Source organism: Dendrobium catenatum, unplaced genomic scaffold (genome assembly GCF_001605985.2).
Source record: "Dendrobium catenatum unplaced genomic scaffold, ASM160598v2 fragScaff_scaffold_338, whole genome shotgun sequence".
NCBI classification, from domain to species: domain Eukaryota; kingdom Viridiplantae; phylum Streptophyta; class Magnoliopsida; order Asparagales; family Orchidaceae; genus Dendrobium; species Dendrobium catenatum.
The window spans coordinates 241,895-269,687 of record NW_021318800.1 but is presented as its reverse complement, the minus strand read 5'-3'; the positions used below and the strand labels follow the sequence as shown (position 1 = coordinate 269,687).

At 35.6% G+C, this 27,793-nt stretch overlaps 2 protein-coding genes across 2 annotated transcripts; both read right to left on the bottom strand.

Moving 5' to 3' along the window:
- Window positions 1–52: 52 nt before the first annotated feature.
- Window positions 53–16,006, bottom strand: LOC110100663 (U1 small nuclear ribonucleoprotein C-1). The gene is made up of 5 exons (XM_020828267.2): window positions 15,805–16,006; window positions 15,683–15,725; window positions 11,676–11,717; window positions 11,310–11,586; window positions 53–584 (listed from the first exon to the last, which is right to left on the bottom strand). Exons 1-5 carry the CDS (start codon window positions 15,810–15,812, stop codon window positions 334–336), a joined length of 621 nt encoding a protein of 206 aa, XP_020683926.1. The 5' UTR covers window positions 15,813–16,006; the 3' UTR covers window positions 53–333.
- Window positions 16,007–24,694: 8,688 nt separating this feature from the next.
- LOC110100774 lies at window positions 24,695–25,699 on the bottom strand. Its single transcript, XM_020828436.2, has one exon. It carries the CDS (start codon window positions 25,649–25,651, stop codon window positions 24,749–24,751), a length of 903 nt encoding a protein of 300 aa, XP_020684095.1. The 5' UTR covers window positions 25,652–25,699; the 3' UTR covers window positions 24,695–24,748.
- Window positions 25,700–27,793: the final 2,094 nt, after the last annotated feature.

Below are 27,793 nucleotides of genomic sequence, written 5' to 3'. Positions count from 1 at the left end.
ATACTCAGCCAGCTCAGAAAGATGGAATACTTAAAGTACATGAAACATGATAGACACTCAGGGTAAAGCACGCTTTCCTTAAGTATTCAGTAATCATTTCAAAATCCTCTTAAGGAAGCAATACTGAGATAGGACAAGAGGCAGCAGGTTGGACATGCATAAGAAAATAGCATTCATGTACATAGTCATATATCGCCAGAACATAAAGAACGGAGACAAATAAACATAGCGCAGCACCTATTAAACTTCTAATAAACCATGCTTCAAAATGTTCTGGAAAAAGAGAAATATGGCGGTAGAATAAGTACAATCTAATTGAGCTGATGGGTGCAACTAATGGTTGGTCTCGGAAGGCTGAGCATATGGAAAACCATCTTGTGGGGCAGAGGCAGGTGCGGCGCTCAAGCTCACAGTTGGATCTGTTTGATAAATTGTTGGAGCGCCATTTGTAGATGGAGCAGTTGCAACTCCAGATGCTGGTGGGGTAAAAATTGGTGGCCTAGGGAGATTGGTCATTGGCACCTGCATTGAAACTGCACCAGGAGGTGCCATAGATGGTGGGATGGCTGGAGCACCTGGATACCCTGAAATTGCAAAATCATACAAAGAACTTATATTAAAAAAAACAATTTTTCTCAAAATAAATTCCTCAAACAAAACTCTGGGTGGACAGAAAAACAGGTCGAAAGCCAATGCTAGATAGAATAAACATGTCTAAAGCAGAAAAATAATTTTCAGTGAAATAGGGTAAACAATTTGGCAAAAGAATTCTTTCTAATTTGATGTCTACACTAAAGATGCCAAGAATTCCATGTAATGATTCATGCCATCATCAGCTTTTATAATCATTAGTAACGAAAATGAGACATGTTATTCTGCATTTCAAAATGTATGGTGTCCATAGACATGCCATAAACATAATTTTTTTTTTCAAAATGCACAAAAGGATGTACAAAGCCGTGATTGCTGGTTCTAACATGGACGAGAAAGATAAGGAGTTGACCTTATTAGGTTGATAGCCATTCACAAATTATATTTGAAGATTTAAAAACATAAAAGGTTATTATAAAACTGGGGTTAGGTTTGGCAACCACAACACTAGTCAAAAAAACATCATAGTTCAAAAACTGAATGTACAAGATCAAGAACAAAGGAAGCACAAGTTATCCATTGGGCAGTATGAAACCAACATAACCTAATTAGGGGTGTCAATTCAAGCATGTTAGTTGGGTTTAGGCTTGATACACAAAATGACCTGACCCATAAGTGTCAAACGACACCAATGGTCCACTATTATACAGATGAGAAGTTTGAATCCAACTAGACTAAACACAGCAAGACCAAGATCCCACCTGAATAAAAAGTTGAATAATGTTGATTAGCAACAAAACCACCCAAATGGGCATGCCTACCCAAAATGAAAAGGACAACCATTGCTACCAATTAACTGTTTATTTGATCGTTTCTAATATACAAGGGAAAATTTTCATCACTATAGTATTTTCTATCAAGTGTTTGTACAATGAGCAATAAATACCAAACAATTTTTCAATGTAAAATCATCAAGAACAATACCGGAATGACTTGAAGAAGAGCAATGAGAGCGGAGGAAAGCAGGTTGTGCACTTAACCCATTGAACTGGGCAGTGGACTGCATTAAATAAACCACAATGGCTGCAGGGATGGAGACGGACTGCAGTTCCTGCAGCTGAAAGATAAGGACAGCAATTTGGTGGGCTGGGAAAGGGAGGACAGACTGTAGATTAGCGGCCTAGGAAAGGGCAGACAGCAGTTATCGGGAGTGGGAAGGGGCCAGACAACAGCTGGAGAGCAGGCCCACTTCTAGATGAAGAGGAAAGGAAGGAGAGAGGAACGAGGGGCGGAACAGCCAATTGTGGCAGCTCGATGATACAGAGAAGAGAGAAATCTGGGACAATTTATAAGATTCTAGATTATTTCCAAAACTTATTACAAAAGGGAGGGAGCTAGTTCTTATTTATAAAAAAGGCTACCTCAAGAGACCATTAGGAGGGAGACATCAGAAAAAAATAGAAATTTAAGAAAATTGTAGAAAATAACTGAAAAATTAAAAAAAAAAATCTGAAAAACAGGACCAGTTGGCTAGACCGGACCGACAAAGCTCCGGCATCATTCTCCATGTCTTGGAGAGGCTTCGGCATAATCTGAAGCTAGGTCTTCATAATGAGCCAAGTCCAACACATTGAAGTGGCGATACTTGATAATCGCCTGGCAATTCCAACTAGAGGCATTGTCGTTGATGCGCTTGACAAATAGGAAAGGCCCATCAGCCTTGGGTTTTAATTTGCCATGAGCATCAAGTGAAAATCAATGTTTTAAAAGGCGAAATCGGGAATCAAAACGTTTTGTCTAAGTGAGACAAGGCATAAGCCTCGAGGCGGATCGAGGCATAAGCCTCAAAACGGAAAAAATAAGCTATTGTAAAATTATAAATAATGATAAAAAATGACAAAATATTAAGTCAATTATGAACTATGATTTGTTCTAAGAAAAGGAAGAAAGCAATTATTTTCATGAGGGTTTATGTATAAAATTATACTAAATATTTATTTGATTGAAAGAATATCGTTGATGTTTATATCTGAAAAGAAAAATCTTTTCATAATATGTAATTTACTGGAATAAATTCCCATGAATATCACAGAGCATGATTTGATAAACTTTAGTGGGATTTAGTAAATCCTGTAAATCCAGATTTGATAAATCCTGAAAGGGTTAAATCCTAAAATCCAGATTTTAATATATATTAATTAGGCTAGTTATATTAATATTTAAGTAATAAGTATATTACTAATTAGTTAATTAAATTAAATTAGATAATTAATTTATGCACTCATTATACTATTAATTATTTAATTAATTTGCTTAATTATTAATATTTTAAATTATATTAATTAAGTTAATCAATAATAACTTAGCCATGTCTAGGGTTTGCCTTTCATCTTCTCTTTTCGTCCTTGTTGTTCAGCTTCGTTGCTTCACAGGAGGTGTAGAGATTGCACGTGTCGCTTCTTTGGCTCCTTCATAGTTGTACGACTTCGCTCCTTTGAAGACTTTCCCTTCCTGTCGGATCGTAAGTTACGAAATTTTGATTGGAAGAAACAACGGGAGTTTGTTGGCTTGCTGGCTGTGAAAGTAACTTTCTCCCTTTCGAGGCGCTGCCTCGATGCGCCTCAGCGTCTCATGCCTTGAGGCGTATGCCTCCATGGAAAAAGGGGTAAGCCTCGTCCGAAAGTTCGAGGCTTAGGCCTCAATTCGTCCAACCTCCGCCTCGATTCGAGGCGCGCCTCGAGTCGTCTGCCTCAAACGCCTTTTTAATCCATGGTGAAAATTGTTCCTATAATAAGCCACTAAGCGGCCAACATGGCTCAACACAGCCCCAATGCCTAAGTTAGATGCATCACAATCAACTTCAAATACTTGGTTCAAATTTGGATGTGCTAGAATAGGAGCGTGAGTCACAAGCTACTTCAACTGCTCGAAGCTAGGTTGTGCAATCCAGCTCCAATGAGGGTTTTTTTAGGAGCTCAGTTTAAGGGGTAGCTGTAGTGCTAAAATTCTTTATGAAACAGCGATATAAGGAGGCCAACCTATGAAGTTGTCAGACATCAGTCATGGATTGAGGTGTAGGCCAACTAGTCATTGATTGAGTGTAGGCCAACCCACAATGGCCTCAATCTTAGTTGGCTCCATCTTAATCCCGTTTGCGGAAACCCAAAACCAGGAACCTGATTGTGGTTGCCAGAAACTCACATTGAGAAGTGTTGGCAAATAACTTTTGTTCCCAGAGTATTTTTAACACAAGGTGTAGGATTTGGAGGTGCTCTTTAAACATCCTTGCTATAAACCAAAATAGCATCAAAATAAATGACAACGAACTTACTTAAAAGTGGGCTGAAGATCTTATTCATCAGCTGCATGAAAGCATTGGGTGCATTAGAGAGCCCAAAAGGCATCAAGGTCCATTGGTATAAGCCGTCACAGGTCTTGAGGGCAATCTTCCATTCGTTAGCTAGCCACATTCGTGTCATGATAGCCATTTTTTAGGTCAATTTTGGTGAAGTAAGAGGCCCAGTGCAATTGATCAAATAAGTCATCTAGTTCGGGAATGAGAAAGTAGTACTCGATGGTAATTTTATTCATGGAGCAAGGTTGTCGATTCTACCAAGACCCATCTTCCTTTGGCAAGAGGAGGATAGGAATTACGCACGGGCTGACACACGGTCGAATTAGGCCGCTTGTAATCAGCTCATCCACTTATCGATGTAGCTCAGCATATTCCTTTGGTGCCATAAGGTAAGCAGGATGGTTTGGAATGACCGATCTAGGAATGAAATCAATGGCATCCTACATCTCTTGTATCATAGGGAGCCCCAGAGGCATAGAATCTGAAAACACATATGCAAACTGCTGGAGAAGAGGTTGGATGGTTGCTTGAGACAACGGCTACTGTTTGTTAGACTTGATGATTACTAGGGCCAACCCATGGTTGACCAATCTGCATTTTTGCACAAAGCATCATTGAGGCACTACTTCCAGTCAGTGGATAGCCCGTTTGGCCAGCTCATGTAAGGGCAATAACACTGCCAAATGCCAATTGCCAATTGCCCTTCTTTGTGGAAAGACTAGGTATTATGAAACCCGTTGTGCTTGGTCCAACGATCGAATTGTCATGATCATCCAAGAAGGTGGCATGCATGCATCTATGGGAACAACATCACACATAATTTGTTAGTGGAATTTTTCTCCAATTGAAAATTGCATCAAACATAGTCTGGTGTGGAGATTTCACTTTCTTTTTGAGCATAGAAAGCCGGTAGGTTCTTGGATGTGTTGTTGGAAGATTAAAATTCTCTACTACAAGAGTGGACACCATATTTTCACAGCTCCCCCGTTGATCACAAGTTGCATATCTTGTCTTAGTAGTGCATCTTGTTATTAATATATTGTGATGGATCCATTCATTCTATTTCTCATATTATACACTCATAAGGCAGCCGACGACTAATAATTCACCTATCAGTAGGAGATGTTCTTCAGTTGGTTCTTTAACTTCTTGATCCAAGGTAGAGGGTGTTTCTCCCTGTGCTTCTTCTACTAAGGTCACCAATGACCTTGTAGGACAATGGGACGCGTTATGTCCAAAACCATGGCATTTGAAGCACTTGTGAGTGGAGAGTGAGATTATAGAGGCTGATGTTCCTATGGCTTCAGGCCGTCAACCATTGACTAGAGCTGGCATCGAAGGGACCTTAAGTGTTATTCGCCAGCTGATGTTGTTTCTCCTGGTTCATTGCTACTTTTTCTGCCTTGAGAGCAAGATTCATAGCGCGATTATTGTCCAATATGGTTGTAGTTGTACCACATTTGCAATGAATGGGTTTAAATCTAAAAGAAACTGAGCTATGGTGTTTTCTTAAGGTTCCACCAACTGCATTTCAGCCTTAATTATTCGAATTCAACCACATAACCTTCCATCGTGAGTTTTTATTGTTGAATATTATGTAGTCGAAGAAACATATCCTGGTGATAATGTGCCAACAATAATTTTTGTTGCATTTATTTCTTCATTTTGTCCAAAGAAGTGATCTTGGTTTTCCCTTCACGTTGTCACGATCACTTCAAATTCACTCATCACAAGGAGGCATTGACTTTTAATTTTATGGCTACCAATTTAACAATGCGGTCGAGAGATAAATCTTAGTATTCAAAGATTTGATCCATGGTGTGTAGCTAATTAAGGAATTCATCTAGATATAATGTTCCTTCAAAATCAGGAAAAAAGATTTTGATTCTGAAATCTTGAGGACTTCAAGATTCTCGCCTATAATAATGAAGGGGAGGTTCCTTCTCTTCATTAGAAGCTTCGTGGTGGAAAAGAATATTCTCCTCCGCTAAACGTTTTCCCTCATTCTAGTATTCAATTGGGTGATGAAGTTCCATCACCGCAAGCCGTTCTTGTAGTTGGCAGATTTCCTTTTGCTATTCTTCCATTGAAGGTTCTTGAATTGGCCATGGATTGACTTTTCTTGGCGGCATTCATGCAAAGTTTGCTGCCCTCTGATACCAAATGAAAACGCAATGACTTTAAGAAGAGAAATGAGAGGGGAGGAAGTTAGGACGGGCAGTTTCCTTGTTGAATTGGGCTGTAGACTACAGCAAAACAGCCCACGATAGCTGTAGGGATGGAGACGGACTGCAGTTCCTGTGGCTAGAAGACAAAGGACCGCAAATCAGCAAACCTAGGAAAGGGCGGAGAGCAGCTCTGAGGTCTGGGAAGTGACCGAACAGCAGATGGATAAAGGTTTCTTCACTTCCTGATGAAGAAGAAAGAAGGAGAGAGAACAACGTGTGGAACAACCTACTGTGGCCGCTGGAGCCTGGATGAAATAGGAACCACCACCTGGCTCAGCCAGGATACAAAGAAGAGAGAAATCTGGGACAAATTTCTAAGTTTCTTTATTACAAAAGAGAGGGAGGTAGTTCTTATTTATAATAAAAGGCTACCTCAAGAGACTCCTAGAAGGAAAATAACAAGGAAAAAATTTTAAGAAAATTACCAAAAACATTTAAAATATATATAAAATTTAAAACGAGCGGTTGGCTGGACCAAACTGATCAAGCTCCCGCATCAAGGGAGTTTGTATTTACGTGCCAGATTAATAATAAATACATCCAAATTTCAGAAATCTTAAACAAAACTCTATCTTAAGGGATTAATTGAGGTGTACTGCAAATCTGCAGCATTACATGTTCATTGGGAACCTCCGGAATGCTAGCTTAGTTCCAATTGCTCTTACCAAGTACACACGGATGCAGGAGCACGATATGCATAGGCCATTAAACCATGGAACTTGGAAGGCTCCTCTTTCCAGCCAACCATTAGAAAAATTGAATGGGATGAGAAAAAGAAACAAATCTTGAAATTTCACAAGGAATAAGGAGATATGAAATAGAAATAGGTAGGGATAAATGGAGGCCGAAAATGAAAGGGAGGAATAGGAAACAGGAATGTAGGATTGAGAGACAGATTGAATCACGGGGTAGGAAGCATTGTTGTTAAAAACAAAAAGCAGCACCTTTTTAATTGTGATGCTGATCAAAGTGGTAAGTTTATTCATCACACCTCAAAAAAGTGGGTTTACACTGCAAAGTAAAATCAAAGTGGTAAAGTGCGCACATCATTGTTGCTTTGCAAAATGCGATGTATGCTCTTCAGTCATTCTTGGTCTAAGTAAGGATTGGTTCAGTGATGAGTTAATATCGTGTGTTGCTCGTCACATCTCATGCGTGCTCTATTGTTTACTTGTTGGTAATGATTTCTCTTTTTAATATTTGGCACAAAATATCATATATCATTTATAAGTTTGGTTTATATGATACTTGTTAAATAGAATAATACTATTTATACTTCATATGATTTATGTACTTCAATTGATTGAAGAGTGTGCTCTATCATCAAAGAAAGAATATTCGAAGTCTGATGCTATACAAATCTTCGAAGTTGAAGTCAAGATGGGAAGCACAAAACAAGGAAGCAAGATCGTGACTAAATATGCCTCTGCTTCAAAGCTTGTGGCAAAAACTTGATCACTAAAGATGCATATAGACCAAGTGTCCAGAAGATGTTACTATCCTAAAAAAGCTTTATTGAGAAAGATAGAATGTATGACTTTCTTGTAGGATTAAATACAGAGTTTGACCAGGTTAGAGTTCAGATCCTTAGCAAAGAGGAGATACTCTCACTAAATGAGATCACTTCTCTCATTCGTGCTAAGGAAAACCGACGAGGGATAATGCTAGAATCAAAGGTTGTTGAAGGTTCAGCAATGGTGATAGTCAAAGAGGCGTCATGGAAATAAAGAGGTAAAGATTCCTCAAAACCTAAAGACAAAGACGCCTTTTGGTGCATTTATTCCAAGAAATCAAGATATGATGGAAGTTACATAGAAAGCCCATAAGGAGTGGAATCAAAGAAGTGGACAGAGTGGAACATCACAAGCTAATATTATCTAGAAACGCAGTTCGGCTTCAAAGAGATCAACAAAGAAGATATTGATAAGCTAAAACAATTCTTGATGTCCCTTGAAAAATCACCTACATCTTCTTCTCTTGTACTTTCAGGTAAGTTTCATATGTCCATTTGGATTAAGTGTCTGTAGAAATTATTTGAAAGGTGTATAAATCATTGACTCGGGAGCCACAGTTCACATTACATACTCCACTACCCACTTCATCAACTACATTCATTGCCCAAGTGATAAGAAAATCATCATTACTGATGCTTCTCTTACCATAGTAGCAGGCCAAGGAGACATACCCTTATCTCCTTTCACCACCAGCCTTCATTGTCGGCATGGACGCCGCCATAGGCTCCCACCACCAACCTTCATTGCCATAATTTTGAGGAATACTGGTTCTTTTGCTTCCTTCATGCATCCAAGACCGAGGAGAGATCGAGCGAGAAGGCTCCTCTTGCGTGCATTGGGGGAAAACCCAAGCGTAGTAAAGTGAACGCCTCCTGCGTACATCTGGAAATAGCCGAGATTTCCATCTCGTTCGGGTCTAGGGTTGGGTCAACCAGGAGTTCAATACCTGCACTCCTTCCTTGAATCAGACCAGAGGGATCATAGGCCTTACATGCGCCTGTACAGGGCCAATTGAACAATAGCCTATTCGGGTGGAGTCGGACAACTAATTTGCATTGGGTCGAAGGCTGGCTAAATCGGACGGGAGGAGATATGCGGGCCGACTGTTGAACCGCTTAAGATATGTTTTTTTATTGCGGTCCCTAGTTTTTTTTCCCCTTTCTACTGCATTGCCTTCATTTTCGACCTTCCCTTATTGGAGTTATCCTATCTATAATCAATACAACCTTACTTGGACTGATAACCAAGCTGGGAATGACATATATGTATTCCCCAACTTGAGGAGAAGTGTCAAATACCGTCAAAGCCATCCAGTCGTCCCTTGGCTCTTGATCATATGGCCATCATGAGGATCCGTGGGAGGCTCACCTAGATCACATCAATCTCCTTCCATATTTCAGTTGTTGATTTAGGAAGGATTATATTAGGGCAATAATGCATAATTCTGCAATTATTTGTTTCGTTATTAAGATATCTTGTATAGATATATAAACAGGGATAGTTTTGTGCAATAAAATTAAAGCTTTTTTTCCCTCTCCAATTCTCTGAATTTAACAAAAGTAAATACCCTCGACCATTGCAGATAATTGTTACCAATAAATTTGATGGTAGTATTGTAGTGGATTAGGGTTTTAAATTAATAAGAGATGGAGATACCAAATATTGTGAGAAGAGGGGCACAAAGAATAGAATACTTGATAGACCATTGAGTGGGTAATGCAAGAAAGATTAAGCTCTCAACAGTGGGTCAATGGCATGAGAATGAAGCAAGCACATGTAATGGTGGGCAACGAATAAGTACGAGTCCGTGGGGTGTGTCACAGGAGTGAGGTGTAGGTAAGCAGAAGTTGACTACAAAAGTCTCAAGTAGACACGTGGGTGCAGGACATGATATGTTGGTGATCCTGTTGGTGCTAAGAGTGAAATACGACACTAGGATGAAAGCAAGCGGTGACGCAATCATGGGTCTAGCAACAGCGCTGCAAGTGCTAGAACCATGAACAAGTGCTAAAATGGAAGCAGGCCATGGGGTGAAGGCTAGGCATAAGCAGGCTTGCGAGTGTGTGATCATAGCAGTAGGCATGAGTGAGAATATTTGAAGGCTTGCGGTGCTGGAGCATTGCAATTTTGGATGAGGTATCATGATATGGGATGTGGTTTGTGGTTTGTAAGTTTGAATGCTCATTATGCAAATAAGAAAAGAGGAAAGGGTAGTGGCTAGTGATAGGATTAACCATACTTTGATATCATGCCAGAGAGCAAATAAGAAAAGAGGAAAGGGTAGTGGCTAGTGATAGGATTAACCATACTTTGATATCATGCCAGAGAGAAAATAACTTGTTGTGTATTATTAAATAGAGGAGCCTCTATTTATACCAAAAGGATTCAATGCAATACACCAAGGTACTACGTAATAAACACATTCCACTGATCATCTTCAAAAAATTTTCCTAAAAATGATATTTAATATGCCAAAAAGCATGATTTCAAAAAAAAAAATGTTGGATCTTTTTTAGTTTATGAGTCCACCTAAATTTGTCCCAAAATTACATAAGACCTCAAATTGTAGACCAGGACATGACAAAAAATTTGACAAAGCACAATTTTTTTGGGTCGGTTTCAATCTTGCATGGGATCAAGCATCGAGACCACTAACCCTAATGCTATTGAATTTAACCTTCTGACTTTACTGTGCAAAAGAAGCATGGAGCAGATAACACAAAACCAACACAAGTAATACATGTAGAATGAGTGAAATAGGTGCTTGAGGTGAAATTAGAAGTTTAAGATAATTTTAAGAATAATACTACTCTTTTGGGGTTAGCCTTCCTTTTAACTATTAAGTTCAATAACAAAAAATGGATTCTCTTACCTTAAAATTCATTGAAAAAGAGATATATTCGGGGCCCAGTTTCATAAAATGGAATCATTCTTTTTTTTTATGTAGGCTTCTAGCTTCTTCTTAGTGGATGGCAGCTAGTAACGTCCCCCAATAATTTCAGCGATATGCCATTGGTTTGTACCCCGAATATGAAACCACGTTATGAAACCACGTGATCAATAGAAGGATTGCTTCTCACAGTCACAAGTCCTAATAAATAATGTCATAATTACATATTTGAAAATGAATTACAACTAATTTCATAAGAAAAAACTTGAGCATTTCAATTTGTACTTTAGTAGGTACCAACAAAACGGAAACTACTTCAATACTATTCTCATGAATGAGAAGAAGTTCGCTTTAACGAGTCAACTACTCTTTTGCACAAGTAAATGAATAAGAATCATTCGCAATTTTTTTCTAGAAATTTTTTTATTTTTTTAATTTGAAACAGTAACATGTCTTGTACTTCGGGCAAGGCCTAATTTAAACTCAAGGCATAAAACTCAATGTAATTCAAATTTGAATTGAAGGCATTTAGCTATGAATGTATGCAGTCATAAGTGATAAAAAATAAATAACGCAATTCTACGGATGCTGCTCATCTAGCATAGAATATGTAACATAATTTTCTTTGCTTTGAAACCGTTAGAACAGCTAAATATGACTTGAACTTCTCAGAAATGCTCTCAAATATACAGAATGATAAAAGAGGAATACTTCAAATCTACATGGAGCACCTGCAATCGGCCTTGGAATAACTGGAGGTCTAAGTCCCGGAACAAGTGGTGGGGACATTAGCGCTTGAGGAGCTCCCATTGGCAAAACTGGGGGTGGAAGAAGAGGAAGACGAGGTCTTTGAGGGTTAGCTTGGAGCGACATAAGGTGTTGATTAAAGCTTGCACCAACTTGTTGTTGGAAAGCTGCAGCCTGGCCAAGATGCTCCTTAATTCTTTGATCTATTAAGCTTTGAGTCTGTTGCTCCTCAAATTGTTGGTAGTAAGAACGCACATTTGCCTGCAAATGCATTTGTGGTCATAAGAATCATTTCCTGGAATCGGGTGAGGGAGGGTAAGAAAGGGAATTTTCATCTATCATGAGAAAACCTTGTGCTTGTAGCCAGCATTGTGTTGCTTTCTAACAGAAGGCTGCAGAAGTAAAACTGTCAGTGGTAACAGGAATCACTATAATGTAAAATAAATGGAGTACTCTATAACAAATTCTAGCAGGATAAAAGACAATTAGATTACTTTCGTTAAAATGACAGAAGATGTCCAAGATAAGTTGAAAGTATTTGCTTTGGTTGAAGTACATGAAATAAAAATAAAATAGAGAAAGATTAAGGGTAGGGACAAGAAGAAACATATCTTTGACAGCACGATGTCTCCCCACAGAAGAAGCTAATACAAAAATACAATGATGACAGCTCAAGCTAGCTAAAAACCATAAGATTCTCAATAATCAATCAGCATATCTTAAAATTGACAAATTAATACCAACTCTAAGTTTTAACAAATATTATCACCCTTTTTTATAAGAAATATATATATATTTGCCAACAACTGATTTGTTTATGTGGAAAAAATATATAGAAATTGCATCCATTTGACAGTTATAGTTGAAAGTGGGGTCAAAAAATTAGGAAGGAAAATTGATAGACCTAAAATAACATGCATAAAAGTTGTTTGAAATGATTTGTGATGAATGAGTTAAACACCACAGGAAGAGCTCGGAACGGAGGTAAATGAGGATTCATAAAGTCAACTCTAAATAATTAGATAATAACTAATGATGATGATGAAATGATGTTGCATTTCCTAATACACATAAAACTTGGAGACCATGAGTGCCATGCTTTAGCCTTATCATCAGCAGCTGAGGATATCATTAAATGGTATCAAATGAACATTTTTTGGCCAATCATGAACTTGCCCAATGCATCATGAAAAAGCAATAAGCTTAGCCGGTGAACTTAAAGGTTTAATGTAAAAAATAAACACATCTTGTTGATCATAATACTTATGTGTGTATCATCCAAAAGGAAGACATCTCCTCAACTATATAATTGATCACAACTTTTCAGTAAGTCATTGAATCAGGTATTTGTGCACATGACCTTGAGTAGACTAACTATTCTACCATTTTCCTAGCCCAAATTGCCTATTTTGACCACTTTGATCAATGCATCATTATTTTAACTTGCCAAGACACTTTCAAATTGCCACCTCATCATCCCAATCACCAATCCCCACCCCCTTCCGCCCTCTCTTGTGTTGATTACTAGCATTGAAATCAACTTGTGTTAGCTAGCTTTGCATGTAAACTAGCCTAGACTACTTGGCAACCTTTAAGTGATGAAGCCCTCCCCCCACCATCACTTCCCATTTTCCAAGCCAAAGGCATGCATCTTCTCCTCATACTTTTATTAATGTGGTCTATATGTTCAACCTTGTGGATGAAAAGAATGATAATTGTTGAATAAGATTTCACTTGCTACCCTTAACATTTAAAATATTTGTATGTTTTCCACATCCAAGCGAAGGATTATTTAAGAGTATAGTGGGTGCAACAAATAAAGAACTTTCAATAAGAAGGATTCAATACCTGGTAAAGGATTGCTCGTAGAAAACAATCTTCGATTATTATATATTAGATAATTAAAATCCTGGTGATCTTCTCATATTAGTATTTCATTACGGTAGCCTCTTATTTTATAAGCTTGCCTCATTTTAGAGTTTATTTTCTCATACAAAACATTTAAATATTTCTCTTTAATTTAACCATAAGTCTTGTTAATCCAAAAGTGTCTAGTTGTGTTGTTAACTAGTCTATGGATCAACTGGTAAATAAAAATTTTGCACACATTTGCATTGCATCCTTATTATTCTACATCATGCGTACTCAAACCCCAATAAAGGCCCTAAGATCATAATAGACTGATATGTAGAAATCAATATTGATTATAATCATTCTAAGAGACTTTAAACAAAAAAAAAATCCATGGCTCAAAAGGATTTCTAAGTTTTCTCCTCCCCATATCAAATGCCCCCTCCTCTTCTCTTCACCAACGTGATTCCCCATCTCTTAGCATCTTGTGCGCATGACTTTCCAACCTCCAGCTTCCCATCGGAGGGACTGCATCTCCCTTTTCTCTCCCTTACATCCACTTCATTTCCCTATTCCTCCTCACTGTAACCTTCACAAGGCACTTTTTGCGAAAATTGGACCTTGCCAACTCCCCCCACCCCACCCCAAAAAAAAAAACATTTGGAGAAGAGATTAGTAGACCATAATAGCTCCCCCCTCCTCATCCCCCTCAATCCCCAACCAAATCACAAACCTGAATCTTATGATCGTTACGTCTACTCAAATTTTATTCAATTCAAAAGAGCTTTTGTGTGCCCAAAATGACGAGAAAAAACTTTTCCTTATCCTATGTGGATGGGGGTGATGTTTGCTGAGAGTGACCTTACCAAAGGAAAGAACAAATGGGAGCTTGCACTAGTAGGACATGCCAGTGGAAAGCATCCATACTACGGATCTCTCATGGTTATTGTAATCAAACAATGAAAGCACCATGAGAGACCTCAATCTTCTTACACTCGCAAGTGATTTTTTTCTAATAAGTTTTGTTGTCAAGAGGTTAAGATTGGTATGGAATAGAGGTCCCTGTTTTCTTAATGGGAGACTTTTTTGTGTTCAAGCAATGGAAATGGAATGTTAAGCCCTCGATGGAAAGAAATTCAATCAGGAAATCCAACATGATTGAAAAACAAGAGTTTGGAAAGGGTGCGCTTCTTATTCTGGCATCATGAAGACATCATGATGACTCAACTTGTCATATTATTATGACACAAACACGACCAATCCCCTAAAGAGGTAGAAGTAAAAGTGGAGCTCCTTCGAAGAAACTTGCAAAAGCTCCCTCCAAAAATGGAGGGATACATATTGGTGCCCTTCCTGCTTCTAACAAAAAAAAATCACCCTTCTGTTGCCAATCCCCCACAATGATAATTTACATCATTCTCATGCAGACCAATCTCACTTAGCAACCCACCCACATTATCTTTGGAAGACTTAAATCAACAACCACTCCAACCAGTGCATGGTCCACCAGACTCACTCAACCATTTCCCGTCTCCAACTTCCTCACCACCTAAAGGCCTTTCTCTGGAATATTTTGGCACTCTTACCATTGCCCCTGGAGTGAATCATTGAATGGCATTTCAGCATAAAGCAAAAAAGAAACTTCAAGAACACCCACAGAAAAATTATAAATCCTTCACCCCATTATGTGATTCCTAGTTCATTGTATCATAGAACGTAAGGGCTGAATTCGAGACTGCCAGAAATGGTCCAAGAATCTCAAATTGGTCTTCTCAGTCTTTTGGAAACCATGATAAATCAAGATTCATAGTCAGATCGAATCGGAATCATTTTTGTTTTCTTTGTATCAAAATGTGTTGTTTCTATTTCAGGCTTTTCTTCCCCCGATCTCAAGACAGCTGCTTTTGAATAAGTGTCGTCATGTGGATTCTGGACAATTTTTCCCTCACAGTGCAGGTCATTTTTGTAGGCTCTGGGTGATGAGAATATGTGCTCAACCCTGCAGCCTTCAAGCCATCATCGTTCAGATATTTCATGATCTCATATACTACTCTTGATATGGCTGCGCTGAACGGATCACGAGTGCCTTCGTATGCCTCTGTATACTCTCAATTTTTTAAAAATCTGAGCCTGCTCACGCATAATTATTGCCCTCTTCTATTACTTTTGCAGTCAGTGCTGGGTTTGTAGATTATATGGTTTTTGTTTTGTGCTATGACCCCATTTGTTGGGTTTTGTATATCCACTTTTGATCCCTTACTCGTAATTTTTTTATTTAAAAGAATTGGGTCGTCATTCCCTAAAATAAAAAAAATAAAAAATAAAACAATTTAGGTGCATAAATCCATCGTCTTCGCTGCTTCTGAAGGCACACTCGTATCGCCGCAAGCCGAGAAGGCAAAATCCCTAAGCTCGCTAACGCCCACGAATCGACAAATAACGTCTAAAAGAAGGGAAAAATTACACGAAAGAGCGCATAAAAAGAGGAAAATGGGTTAAAACTCACAGAATCGTGCGTCAGGTAAGTGTCGCAGTAGTCACAGTAGTATCTGCAGAATGAAAATACTGAGAAATTGTAAACAAAATTATAATCCTGAAACGAGAATCCATTCGAAAGATGTTACTTACCGAGGCATTGAAAAGGTCTATAAAGAACGCACTGCTCTGCCACAGATGAGTTCCGCGTGAACAAGTGAGATGCCGAGGGAGGAAGGGAGGAGAAGCTATGCCACTCCGGACTCCGGCTGTTGCCTTCGACGTTCTTCCTCGGAGAAAATAGGGTTAAGATTTGTATGACAGTATGTGGGTTTCCACCGTGGGGCTCAAAATGGGCCAGGCCTGTTAAAAAATAAGCTGGGTGGATGGTGAACTAATAAAATGATATTATCTGGAACAGCTTTCTAATTGATTTGTTTTACAAATAATAATAATAATTTTATTTGGCTATTATTTTTTTCAGTACTTTCTCGTTACTTTTTAAAAATTTAACAATGGAAGTGTATTTTTGACAACTAGAGTAGTCGAGTTAACTTCCACATAACAATTTCACAATCAACTTTACCAAAAGCTATAGTCGTCCCAAACTGACCCTTAGTCAAAAGAAAATAATAATTTAAATGAAAATTCTTTTAGAGAGTGACATTTTTCCTCAATAAATCCAAATTGTTACATATATTTTTCCGTTATAGATATAGTTAATTTTGTTTTTCAACTGTTAATCACAAAGTTTTAAAAACCGAATTGAATCGACCGGTTCAACAAGTTGAACTAAAACCCGGTTGGTCGGCCGGTTCATCTCTCTTATAAAATCAATTTTGCATAGAACTGGGGATAAAACTGCCCACACGATCAGTCAAACTAGAAACCACGGAACTAGCGCCGGTTCTTAAGAACTGCGTGGTTCAAAAATGGTGGGTTTTGAGCTGTTGATTTTAAATGCACCATGAACGAGTGATGTGAGGAATAACCTAATAAAATATCATTCGTTCCCCCTCATGTAATTCATTTCGGCTCTGGCTCTGGATTCCTATGTGCTGAAATTGCATTTGTGTTTTGCTAAAATCAGTTTCCATCTTTGCTGAAATTGATATTCATATTTACTAAATTTGGGTTTTCTATGTGGTGAAATTGCATTTGTATTTTATTAAAATCAATAAAATGTGCTAAAATTAATTCTAATATTTGCTAAAATGAATGTTTGATTGTCATATTATTATGTTAATTTTATTAATTTTAAATATTATTATTATTTATTATATCATCCGGTTCGACCGGTTGAAACATGAACCTCTTCGTCTTCCGATTCATTTTCTAGTCCGATTTTCACAACCTTGATTAATCAAGCCTTTGTTTTATAGTCCTTTTTTGTGGCATTCTACTCATGTAATAGAAGGAAATATTATTTTCTTTTGAAATATTCACACTATTGATTTATAAATTAAATTACACTTTCATATTTTTAGCCTATATGTTGCTAAGTATCATGTTTTCTGAAATCAGATTTCTTAATTGTTGAAATTGATATTAAAATTTACTAAATTTTGGATTCCTATGTGCTGAAATTGCATTTGTGTTTTGCTAAAATCAGTTTCCATCTTTGTCGAAATTGATATTCATATTTACTAAATTTGGGTTTTCTATGTGGTGAATTATTGCATTTGTATTTTGTTAAGATCAATAAAATGTGCTAAAATTAATTCTAATATTTGCGAAAATGAATGTTGGATTGTCACATTATTATGTTAATTTTATTAATTTTAAATATTATTATTTTTTTATTATGTCATCCGGTTCGACCGGTTGAATCGTGAACCTCTTCGTCTTCCTATTCATTTTCTGGTCCGATTTTCACAACCTTGATTAATCAAGCCTTTGTTTTATAGTCCTTTTTTTGTGGCATTCTACTCATGGCATTCACTTTATTTGATTCTAACATTTATTCACATAATTCACATAAGACAAACAAATATATTTGTTGCACTATTAGTCTATAGTTTGCTAGTCTCATATTTTATTTATTAAATATTTGATGAAGTTGAACAATATTGTTGAATATTTAAGAAATATTATAGACTGGGAAAAAATATTATTGTTTGAATTACTCATGATGTTATTTTTATGATAGTATATAAGTTATAATATTAATTTGTTTACATGTATTGAGTTATAAATATTATTTTTTTGTTTACATATATTGAGTACAATTTTAGTTTTAATGTTTTATTTGTAAATAGGCCAACAATCAAATGTTTGATAGAGAGAAAATAAGATTATGAAAAATAACTTGTTTTCCTTTTGCTATAAGATTTGCAATTTTTTTATTTGTCACAAACAACTGTGTATCCTATAATGTTATCCTAAGTAAATTTAATATGGAAAATATCAATCAAATTAAATGGAATGCAAAATAATTATTCATAAAGTTGATAAATAATCATGATAAGATTGATATTGTTGAAGAAAAAATGGAATTGATACATCATCAAATTGTAAATTAATAAGCACAAATCTCGATATATAATTGAATTAAAAATTTCATATTAAAATGTATAATCATCTAAATTCTGATTGTAGTACGCCAAGAAGGATTTCCCTACTTTACATGAGGTTGTCTATCTAAGTGACTGAAAATGGGTATTGTTGTGTCAAGCTCTCTATCTAAGTGTAGATATTTTTTTATTAGGAGCGCTATAGCGTTGGGTCTATAAATATCAAGTTCCACTTTAAAAATTATACTTCTCCCCATTTCATCTCCTAAGGTAGCCAGTTATAGATATAATGAGAAGGAATTCTAGAGAGATAAAGTTTATTTTGGAGGTCTCAAAGCCTATTTTGCTTGACTGGCCTGTTGGAAAAGTTGTCTAAATCGAGATAAGTTACTGTTATCCTGCTTTAGATTTCAATTTCGACATATATGTGGGTATTTTTTGGGCTTTATCAAATTTGGTTTTACACATACAAATTTATGGGGAGTTCTGAAGTTTTTGCCATGTAAATTTTTAGCATATGGTAAAATAAACATTTTAATCACATAAATAAGAAATATATAAATTTTCATCGAACATTTGAATTTGCATATCATTTAAAGCATCTCCATAAGTAAATTGATAACTATAAAAATTGTTATAGTACAATAAATACATCAAAATGATACTATGAATGCTCCCCATGAATGATTTTTTAGATTGTTATTGTTAAATGTGTATACAAGTTTTACCTCGTGCACACTACTAACTTTGCCGTACATTAGAAATTTCATATATTCATGTATTATGATAAATGTTGATTCTACATGTTAATATATTGATGCTTTTCATGTTTATGTGATGAAAAATATGGGGAAGGAGGGAGAAATAAGCCGTTACAAGTGGCGGCTATTTAATATTCTGTGCAATATAAGTGAAGCTATAAGGGTATGTGCATGTATGTAATTCATCCATTTGTATGTATGACGTGCATGAACAAATTTGAGATGAATAAGTAGAGGTATAATTGGAAGTAAGGCTATAAGGAGAATCATGCTAATCTAATCAAGTAGCAGCATAAGTGAAAGTAGAGGTATCATGAGGCTTCGAGAAATATTTATGTAAATGTGAAACATGCTATGATTTATTGATTACATATTATGCTTCATCATATGTTATGTTCTAATATAATCTTCAAGTTCAAATGATGTTTATGTTTCTAATATAATCTTCAAGTTCAAATGATGTTTATGTTGTAGCAATGTTAAAGTCCAAGTAATGTTTATTTTCTTATTTTGGACAACTTCCTACTATTGACACATGACTACTATTAATATTAGTCATATTATTTCAATCATATTAATGATAGAACATTACATAAATGTCATATCACTCTAATTAGAACTGTATAACTTCATGTTTATATTATTTATTTTTTACACAATTTACTTTATATATGAATATTAAATTCTTTAGTTGGTCTTATGTAGCCTACTAAGCATGAGTTACTCATTATTATTAGTTACATGTCCTTTCTGAAAATGATAAGGATCAAGTTGAGCAAAAAAGGGTTAATAAAATCAAAACCCATGCTATAATTATGTTTAAGTTTAAAAATGTTTTATTTTGATAGTCCAGTTATTCATGTATGTGGGTTGTTATGAAAAAAAAAATTATATTGAATTGTTGTCTATAACTCTTTTGATGATATGAAATGATGATACGAATGTTTATGTTTATTATAATTTAATGATTTTAGTTAGCTCTTGGTGTTAATTATTAAAGCCATAAAGCAGAAATAAGAATAATTCTTCCAATTAGATTTTTTTGTCATAATAATATTGCCTAGTCGTCGCTCTCAGACTACCGCCAAACCATAATCTAATCATTGTCAATGAATAACCATCACCATCATCATTGAATCATCACTATAATACCACCAATTACCACTGAGCATCTATGATTCTCTAGCCATTGTCATCCAACTATGATCTTCTAACCATTGTTGCCTGAATATAAGCCTCTAACTACCATGACCCAACTACAGTCCTCATACTACTATCACTCGACTATGGCCCTCCAAACACCAATGTCCAACTATGACCCTCCGATCATCAATGATTGATTATGATCACTTGGCCAATATCATCATGTAATAGCATGTATTTTGACCAAAATAAATATTTTTTAAGATTCATTTTAAGTCCAAATCACAAACCATTTTTGTCATAAGATTTATATTATTATGTTTTGATTATTATAATTTTTTGTCATTTTTTTGCATTGATGCAAATCCTTATTAGTAAAATTTAATTGGATGGCTGAAGTGGATGAATGTATCAAGCTTGTTGTGTGAAAGAAAAGTCCCCCTCAAACTTAAGGGAAAATTTTATAAGATGGTGGTTAAACCTGTAATGCTTTATGGAGTAGAATGTTGGCAATTAAAGGAGAAGCATAATATTATTAATTAAGTGTTGCAGAGATGAGGAAGTTTAGGTGGATGGGTGGCTTTACTCTTAGAGATGAGATATAAAATGAGCATATACGTGAAAAGTTTTTATTTGCTCCAGTTGAAAATAAGATTAGATAGAGCAACCTTAAATGGTTTGGTCACATAAAATGATGGCCTTCTAATGACCCGATTAGAAAAGTAGATGTATTAGATTTGACTTATGTTAAGAAATGTAAAGCTAGACCTAAAAAGACTTGGTTAGAAAATACTAGAAATGACCTTTCATTTTTAGATTTAAATAAGAATCTAACTCTTAACAAGACACAATGGAGAAAAAAGATTCATGTTGCCGACCCCACATAGTTGGATAAAGGCTTGATGTTGTTGTTGATGTTTGTGGTGGATGTGCTAATACAAATCCTTAAAAAATTAACACATGTTAGTCTAGTCGAGATTTTGGGGACATTAGGTATATATTTTGCAAACCAATTTCACCAAAATTTTTTAAATAAAATAAGTTATTTTATGAATATTTTTATATTATTTTATGCCCCAAAAATATGTATATGAATTTTATACTAAAAATTTTGATTAAAATATAATATTATATTAATATTTTTACAAATAGCTCATTTTACTTAATGTTTTATTAAATAAGCACTTTGATTTCATTAATTTGTCTATGAGAGAAAACAAATACAAAAATAAAAGAGAAAGTGAGGAGAGAAAAGGAAATTGAGGATTTAGAGGCCGTAGAGCTATTTTCGTCACTCGGCACTGTTGGAAAATTTATTCGTCTCACTATAAAGAATCATTATCCTATTTCTAACTTCAATAATTTTTTTTTTCAAATTTGTATTTTGTTGCTAAAAATGAGGATGATTTTATATTAATAAAACTTTCACCGCAACTTTCGGTAGATATTGTCAATATTAGCATTTTGACATGAACTTATTGAATTTTCATAGATTAAATTATAAGTTATGATTTTTTTTTTTTTTTTGAAGTAAATGTATAGTGGGTAAATTTTGTAGATTTCTATGTATTTTTTAATATTGCATTTTATTTATGATATTGACTTACATGCATAGAAAATATTTCATTTGCATGTAAGCAATGAAGGCTAGTTGTTAACACTATAATGAATACAGTTTGATTTTTAAAATATAATAGCCTACATAGGAGGTTGGATCGACAAACTTTTCTTTAAATAAAATGTTAGTGGTGTAATTCTAATTATAACTACTAGCTGATTGACCAAATTATATCGACTATTAGAGAGTCATGACTCTTAAATGATTATTAAAAGCTATATGTGAAAATAAATAATTAATATAAGATAAGATTAATAGCTATGACAAATAATATATGTTAGAAAGAATATATCAAATTAAAGCTACATGTCATACCTTAATTTTCATAAGTGTACTCATGATGATATTTATTTGATAGTACATTAAATTGATTGATAGATATAACTGAACTCATACTGGCATTAATATTAATACAGCATATCATAACATTCTAGCATGGCTAATTGAGTGATATGCATCTTTATTGATTTTTCTTATAATTTAATAAACCTCTCAAGTACCATCGTCCAACTATAATCCTCTGCCCACCATCACTAAACTATATTCCTTAGGCCAACGTCACCCAATTACATTTTCTCGACCTGTAACATTGAATATTGATCCTCCGACCACTATTGCCTAATTATAGTTCTTCAACTAGTATCTCTCAACTTCTATCCTCCAGTCGTCATCTAAATACGATTCTTTGATTACTATCCTCGAACAATGATTCTCCGATCATCATCACCGACTATGATCTCATAACAATCCATGCTCGATTACGAGCTTAACAGAATATTATAATTTAAATTTATTTTAATATAAATTATATTTATGTTATTCTAATGTAAACTTTTTCTATTTTTATCAAAAGGCAATAATTGTGATTCAATACATTACTTTTTTTAGCTGATAAATCGTGAAAGTGCATGTCAGCTAACAGTTCATTGAACCTGGACACCTCCGAAGGTTCATTGAACACGGACCGGATTTTACCCTGACCTCTCGGGCTACAAACTTCTAACGAAATGGGCTGGGCCTCCAGTCCGATCCAAGCTCATTTCTATTAAAACGAGCACGTGAGCCTTAAGGATTAAGATTCTGCCGACGTGGACGGAGGGGCTGATGACATAAATGTGACAAAATTAACGACTATATCTAACATGCAACACAAATCCTATAGATATTTATATTAATTGTGGAAATAATAAGATATCTATATAAAATTTTAATTGTCACGTGCTAGAAAAATTGCTTTAAGAGATTTGAGTTTAGTGTCTTTGTATTGTATAGAAATAAAGTATAAATAAAAAGTTGTATTATATTAGAAAATATTCTAACGCAGAAAATGGAAGAAAAAGCCATAGGGTTTGACCCAGTTGCAATAAAAAGTTGTATTATATTAGATTTATCTCGTTAAGCTGCTAGGTTTGATTATAAGCATGTCATAATCGAGGAGGCAAGGAAGCAAGAGTGATCTCCGATCTCTCTCTCTTTTCCTTAGGATTTGAGGGGTCCATTTTCATGAAGAGAGGGGGCTCTATTTATAGATTTTGCGAATGACATGGCCCGTAAATAGGTGGAGGATCAAGGGCTCATGAATATGAATAACCATGGTGGACCATACTCAATTTAATTCACTTAATATTCAAGTTCCATAAAAAAACATTCAAATTTCTTAAATTTTAAACTCAAACAAATATTGATCAAATCAAAATCAAGTTGTTCATCAAATATTGACTCACTTACGGATCTAGTCATTAAACATAATAAAACTCTCTAATAGATGTATCTAAATAAACAATGTAAACGGATAATCCTGAGGAAACCTCCTACACCATCATATACAATTAGAAATAAAGGAACTGTTTGTGACAGCTGTAACTTTTTATAAAGTTGATTGTGAAATTATTATTAAAAAATTAACTTCACTATTATAATAAAAGAGAGCAACTTTCCATCACAAAGATTTTTAAATAATAAAGAAATAGTAACCAAATAAAATTGTGATTACTATCTAAAAAATAAAACATACGAAAAGCTGACACAAATAGAATCAATTCATGCATTCGTTTGATTTGAATTGCTTTTTTACTGCTTCTTAAAGCAGTTTTCTAGTATAAAAAATTTTAATTTTTGTACAAGAAAACTACTTTAAGAAGTAATAAGAAAGCTGTCCCAAATGAAATCTAAGACTTCATTTGGGACGACTTCTTATTGCTTCTTAAAATGACTTTCTATTACAAAAATTTTAATTCTTATACTAAAAAATTTTCTTGAGAAGAAATATAAAAGCTGTCTCAAACGAAGCCTAATTCTCACGAGCTTCCAAAGTCACTTATGCTACAAAAAATCAAATAAATTAATCATATCATGCTCTGCCTTACAATAAACGCATAGAATTCACTATATGTCTCTTTCGACTCATAGAGAAAAAAAAAAACCTAAGAGGGTGAATAAGAAGCCCGTACGTTAATTATTACGAAGAAATTAGTCAATTACTATTTATTTCATACCACATTATCTGAATAAGTGTAATTACGAACAACTGTATATAATTTATTATGTCATACAAAGTTCGTACAGCATTACTTATACGTATTTTGTCGTATAAGATTGTTTTGTTTTCCGCCAGCGTACGTTAGCCGGCTCGTGCAATAACTTGCAGGACAGGTTTAAGGGAAGGTTTGCAAAAAATATACGAGAGTAATAGTATTTTAATTAAACTTTAATTATGAATTTAAATTAATATATATTTATTATATTTAATTTAAATAATTATTATTTTATTTATCATAATTAAAGTTTAATCAACACGCTGTGAGATACAATTTTTTTACAAAAAAGAATTTACTCATTACACACAATATCATAATCAATCAATTAGGTACAAATCATCCCTCCACGACAACTTTCTATTCTAACATGCGCTGATTGCCTGTGCTTACCGCCACGTAGCGCCGCATCAGCATTATTATTACCAAAATAGCCTTCCCACGTCATCAACCACCACCGCCGTCATGTTCACTACGGCGAGACGATTCCCTGTGCTCGCCGGCTCGTAGAGCGACACGTCAGCACAATTACCAAAATGACCTTGACGTCTCTTCTACCGCTACCGTCGGCTTCGGCACGGCAGCGATCCTCGGCGCACCGAATCCCACCGCCCGGCATTTTACCTCACCGCCTCCTTCGGCTGCGGTGTTCGCCGGGATCTCGTTCAACGTCCGGCGGTAAGGTCCCAGCCATTTGGCCAACATGTACTTCCTCTTCCTCCACGGTGGCACACACAGCCCTCGGCTCTTCAGCGACCGGCGGGCAACCTCTACCACGATTCGCACCGCTGCTCGAACCTCCTCCGCCCGAGCGACCACCGTGGCCGGCAGCCCCCCAACCACCCTCTCATACTCCTCCGTCGCCCGTGCAACCGCAAACTCCGCTGCGAATCCCAAATCAATGATGTACCTCCGATCCCCTTCCTCATCCGCATCCGCATCGATGACATCGATATACTCATAGCTTCCCGCCGTTAATCCTCCGGCGCTCTCCCACCGCGCCTTGCAGATCCCGGCATTGTAACCCCTCTCCCTTAGCCGCCCCATCACACCACGCCGGAATCCCGGTCCAGTTAGCCGAATCGCCTCTTCCACATCCGATTTAAGCCGAGAGCGGAAAGAATCGGACTCCAGCGACGGGTCTAGAAGCTCCCGGAGCTTCTTTGCTTGCTCGGCTGCTTTCTCCAAGGCGGCGCCTTTATCGGAATCTGAATCCTCACCGGAGCCGGATTCATCGCGTTCGTCTAAGGTGTATCGTGGTTCGAGGAAGTCATGGATGAGGTCGGAGAAGCAGGAGTGGCCGTCGTCTGCGACGGCCCCGTCATGTTCGCTGCCGCTACTGGCGTAGCCAGTCATAACGCCGCGGAGGCGATCGCGGACTCGCTCGTCTAGCGGATCCGTCACCCGCTTCGTCCTTATGTATAAGGCCATTTGCCGGTTGCCGGCTCAGGGCCGTTAGAGAGGAGCGAGTTCGGAGATGTAAACCGCAGAACGTTGATATTTTATAGGACGGAGTGGGATTTTATAGGAAGGAAGAGAGAAAAGGGCAGTGATTTTTCCACACAAAAAAAACCAGGCAAGGAAAAGGACGGTGTTAACATCTCGTGCTCAGGATGTCATCATTTTTGCTGTTGAGAAGACGACAGAAATAATTATCATTCTTTTTCTCAATTTTTTTTGGTAATGAAAAAGATATATACTCAACATAATCTGTAAAATATTTATATAGTGGAATTATAGAGCTGCTTATAAATAATTAGAGGGAAATAAAAATCTTTAAATAAAGATTTGGATGAACAAAAGTCTCCCATTAATAAGAGAAAGTTTTATTGGTCATCCTATGGTTGAAATAAGGCCATCCAAGGGATACAAAGATAATTATATAATGTATTGTAAATGATTGAAGTCAACCAAGAGAATTAACAAGTCAATCAAACCCTTATGCTTAATAAGATAGATCATTTAGGAAAATTATAACAAAATATTCGCATAGAAATTAGCCAAGTTATTGATTCAAAAGAAAAAGTTGTCAAAGAGTAGAGCAAAGAAACATACATAAAAATATTAATAATCTAAACAAACCAAGCCACAGTTTTGTCCATATGGTGAGCAAAAAGTCATCTCATCACTGCCCGGGCCACAAAAAAGAAATCAACAACCACAACGGCATGACCCCAACAACACCAACCAAACCAAACCCCAAAATGGTCCAGCCATAAAAACAAAAAGCAACACTCACAATAATCCAAAGAAACAAGCCAGCCCCAACCATACCCCAACAACATAAAAATGGCCAAATCCAAAACGAAAAATCATTTCTTTATGGATTTACATCGTATACGCTTACCAATCTTTAAAAATAAAAATCATCGTCAATAATTTAAATAAAATTTAAATCAAAGTTATCACGAGAATCCAATTATTTCTCATTAATTTTCTCCCCACCAAATGAAGAATTGTCATCATCTAACCAGTCACCATGCATCACATCATTATCTCTCAATTTACAAGCAAGATGAACTAACAAAGCATCATTGGAAATAACAGATATAGGCACATCAATAAGAGACATCAACATTTTTTATCCACATGATCAATACCATCAGGAAAAGAAGCACTAAGACGAGCGGGAGTATCCAAAGCATTACCAACCTCACAACTCTCAATAGACACAAGCTAACAATCTCTCGGTCCCTAGGGTCCAGATGGACAAAATCATCGAAAATCGCAACTTCATCATCACCGACATCAACATTAGAATTAGGATAAGCATTTTCATGAGAGTTATTCTAGACCAATGAGTTAATATATGGAGCATATTAGGTTAGAAAAAAAAAAGAGAGAGACACAAGTCACAATTTAGAAGATAATGTGAAACATGTAATCACATTAAAAAAAAAAAAAGATGAATGATAGTTTTAGCATGTGCATTACAGAAATTCGAACCTACCTCAATGTAAATGTTACATCTAATCATGATCATATTAATAATTCTTGCTACATATCAATAATTTATGCTACATAACTTACTATTCTAAAATGAAAATATTTTGCTCAATAATTTAATGATTAATGTTTAAAATATTAAATATCAATGGCATACACATGCAGGTAGTGTGGACAACTCGCACAGAGTTGAATGGATATATCCGATAAGCATCCATTAAATACTCGTTCCCTATTTTTTCATTATTTAAAAAAACTATTGCCAAAAACAACCAAGCATAATACTTATCACAAATGAATATTCCTTTATTCCTCTATCTCAATTATTTGTTTGGAGTTATATATAATTAGTTAGAAATCATATTTAATATATGTTTATGTAACATGTTAATTAAATCATTTAAATGAGCTAAGATTTCATTTTACTCAACTTATTAATTATTAATTTGAATTTAACATAAAAAAGTATGAATGAACAAAACATATCAAGTCAAATAAAAAGTAGAGTTTAAAATGCATCATATCTAAAATATTAATGTAATGATATTTATAAAAAAATACTCGTTTTTTAACAAAGTGGTGTTTTAAGCACCATAAAGAATATAATGATATATAAATAAATATATA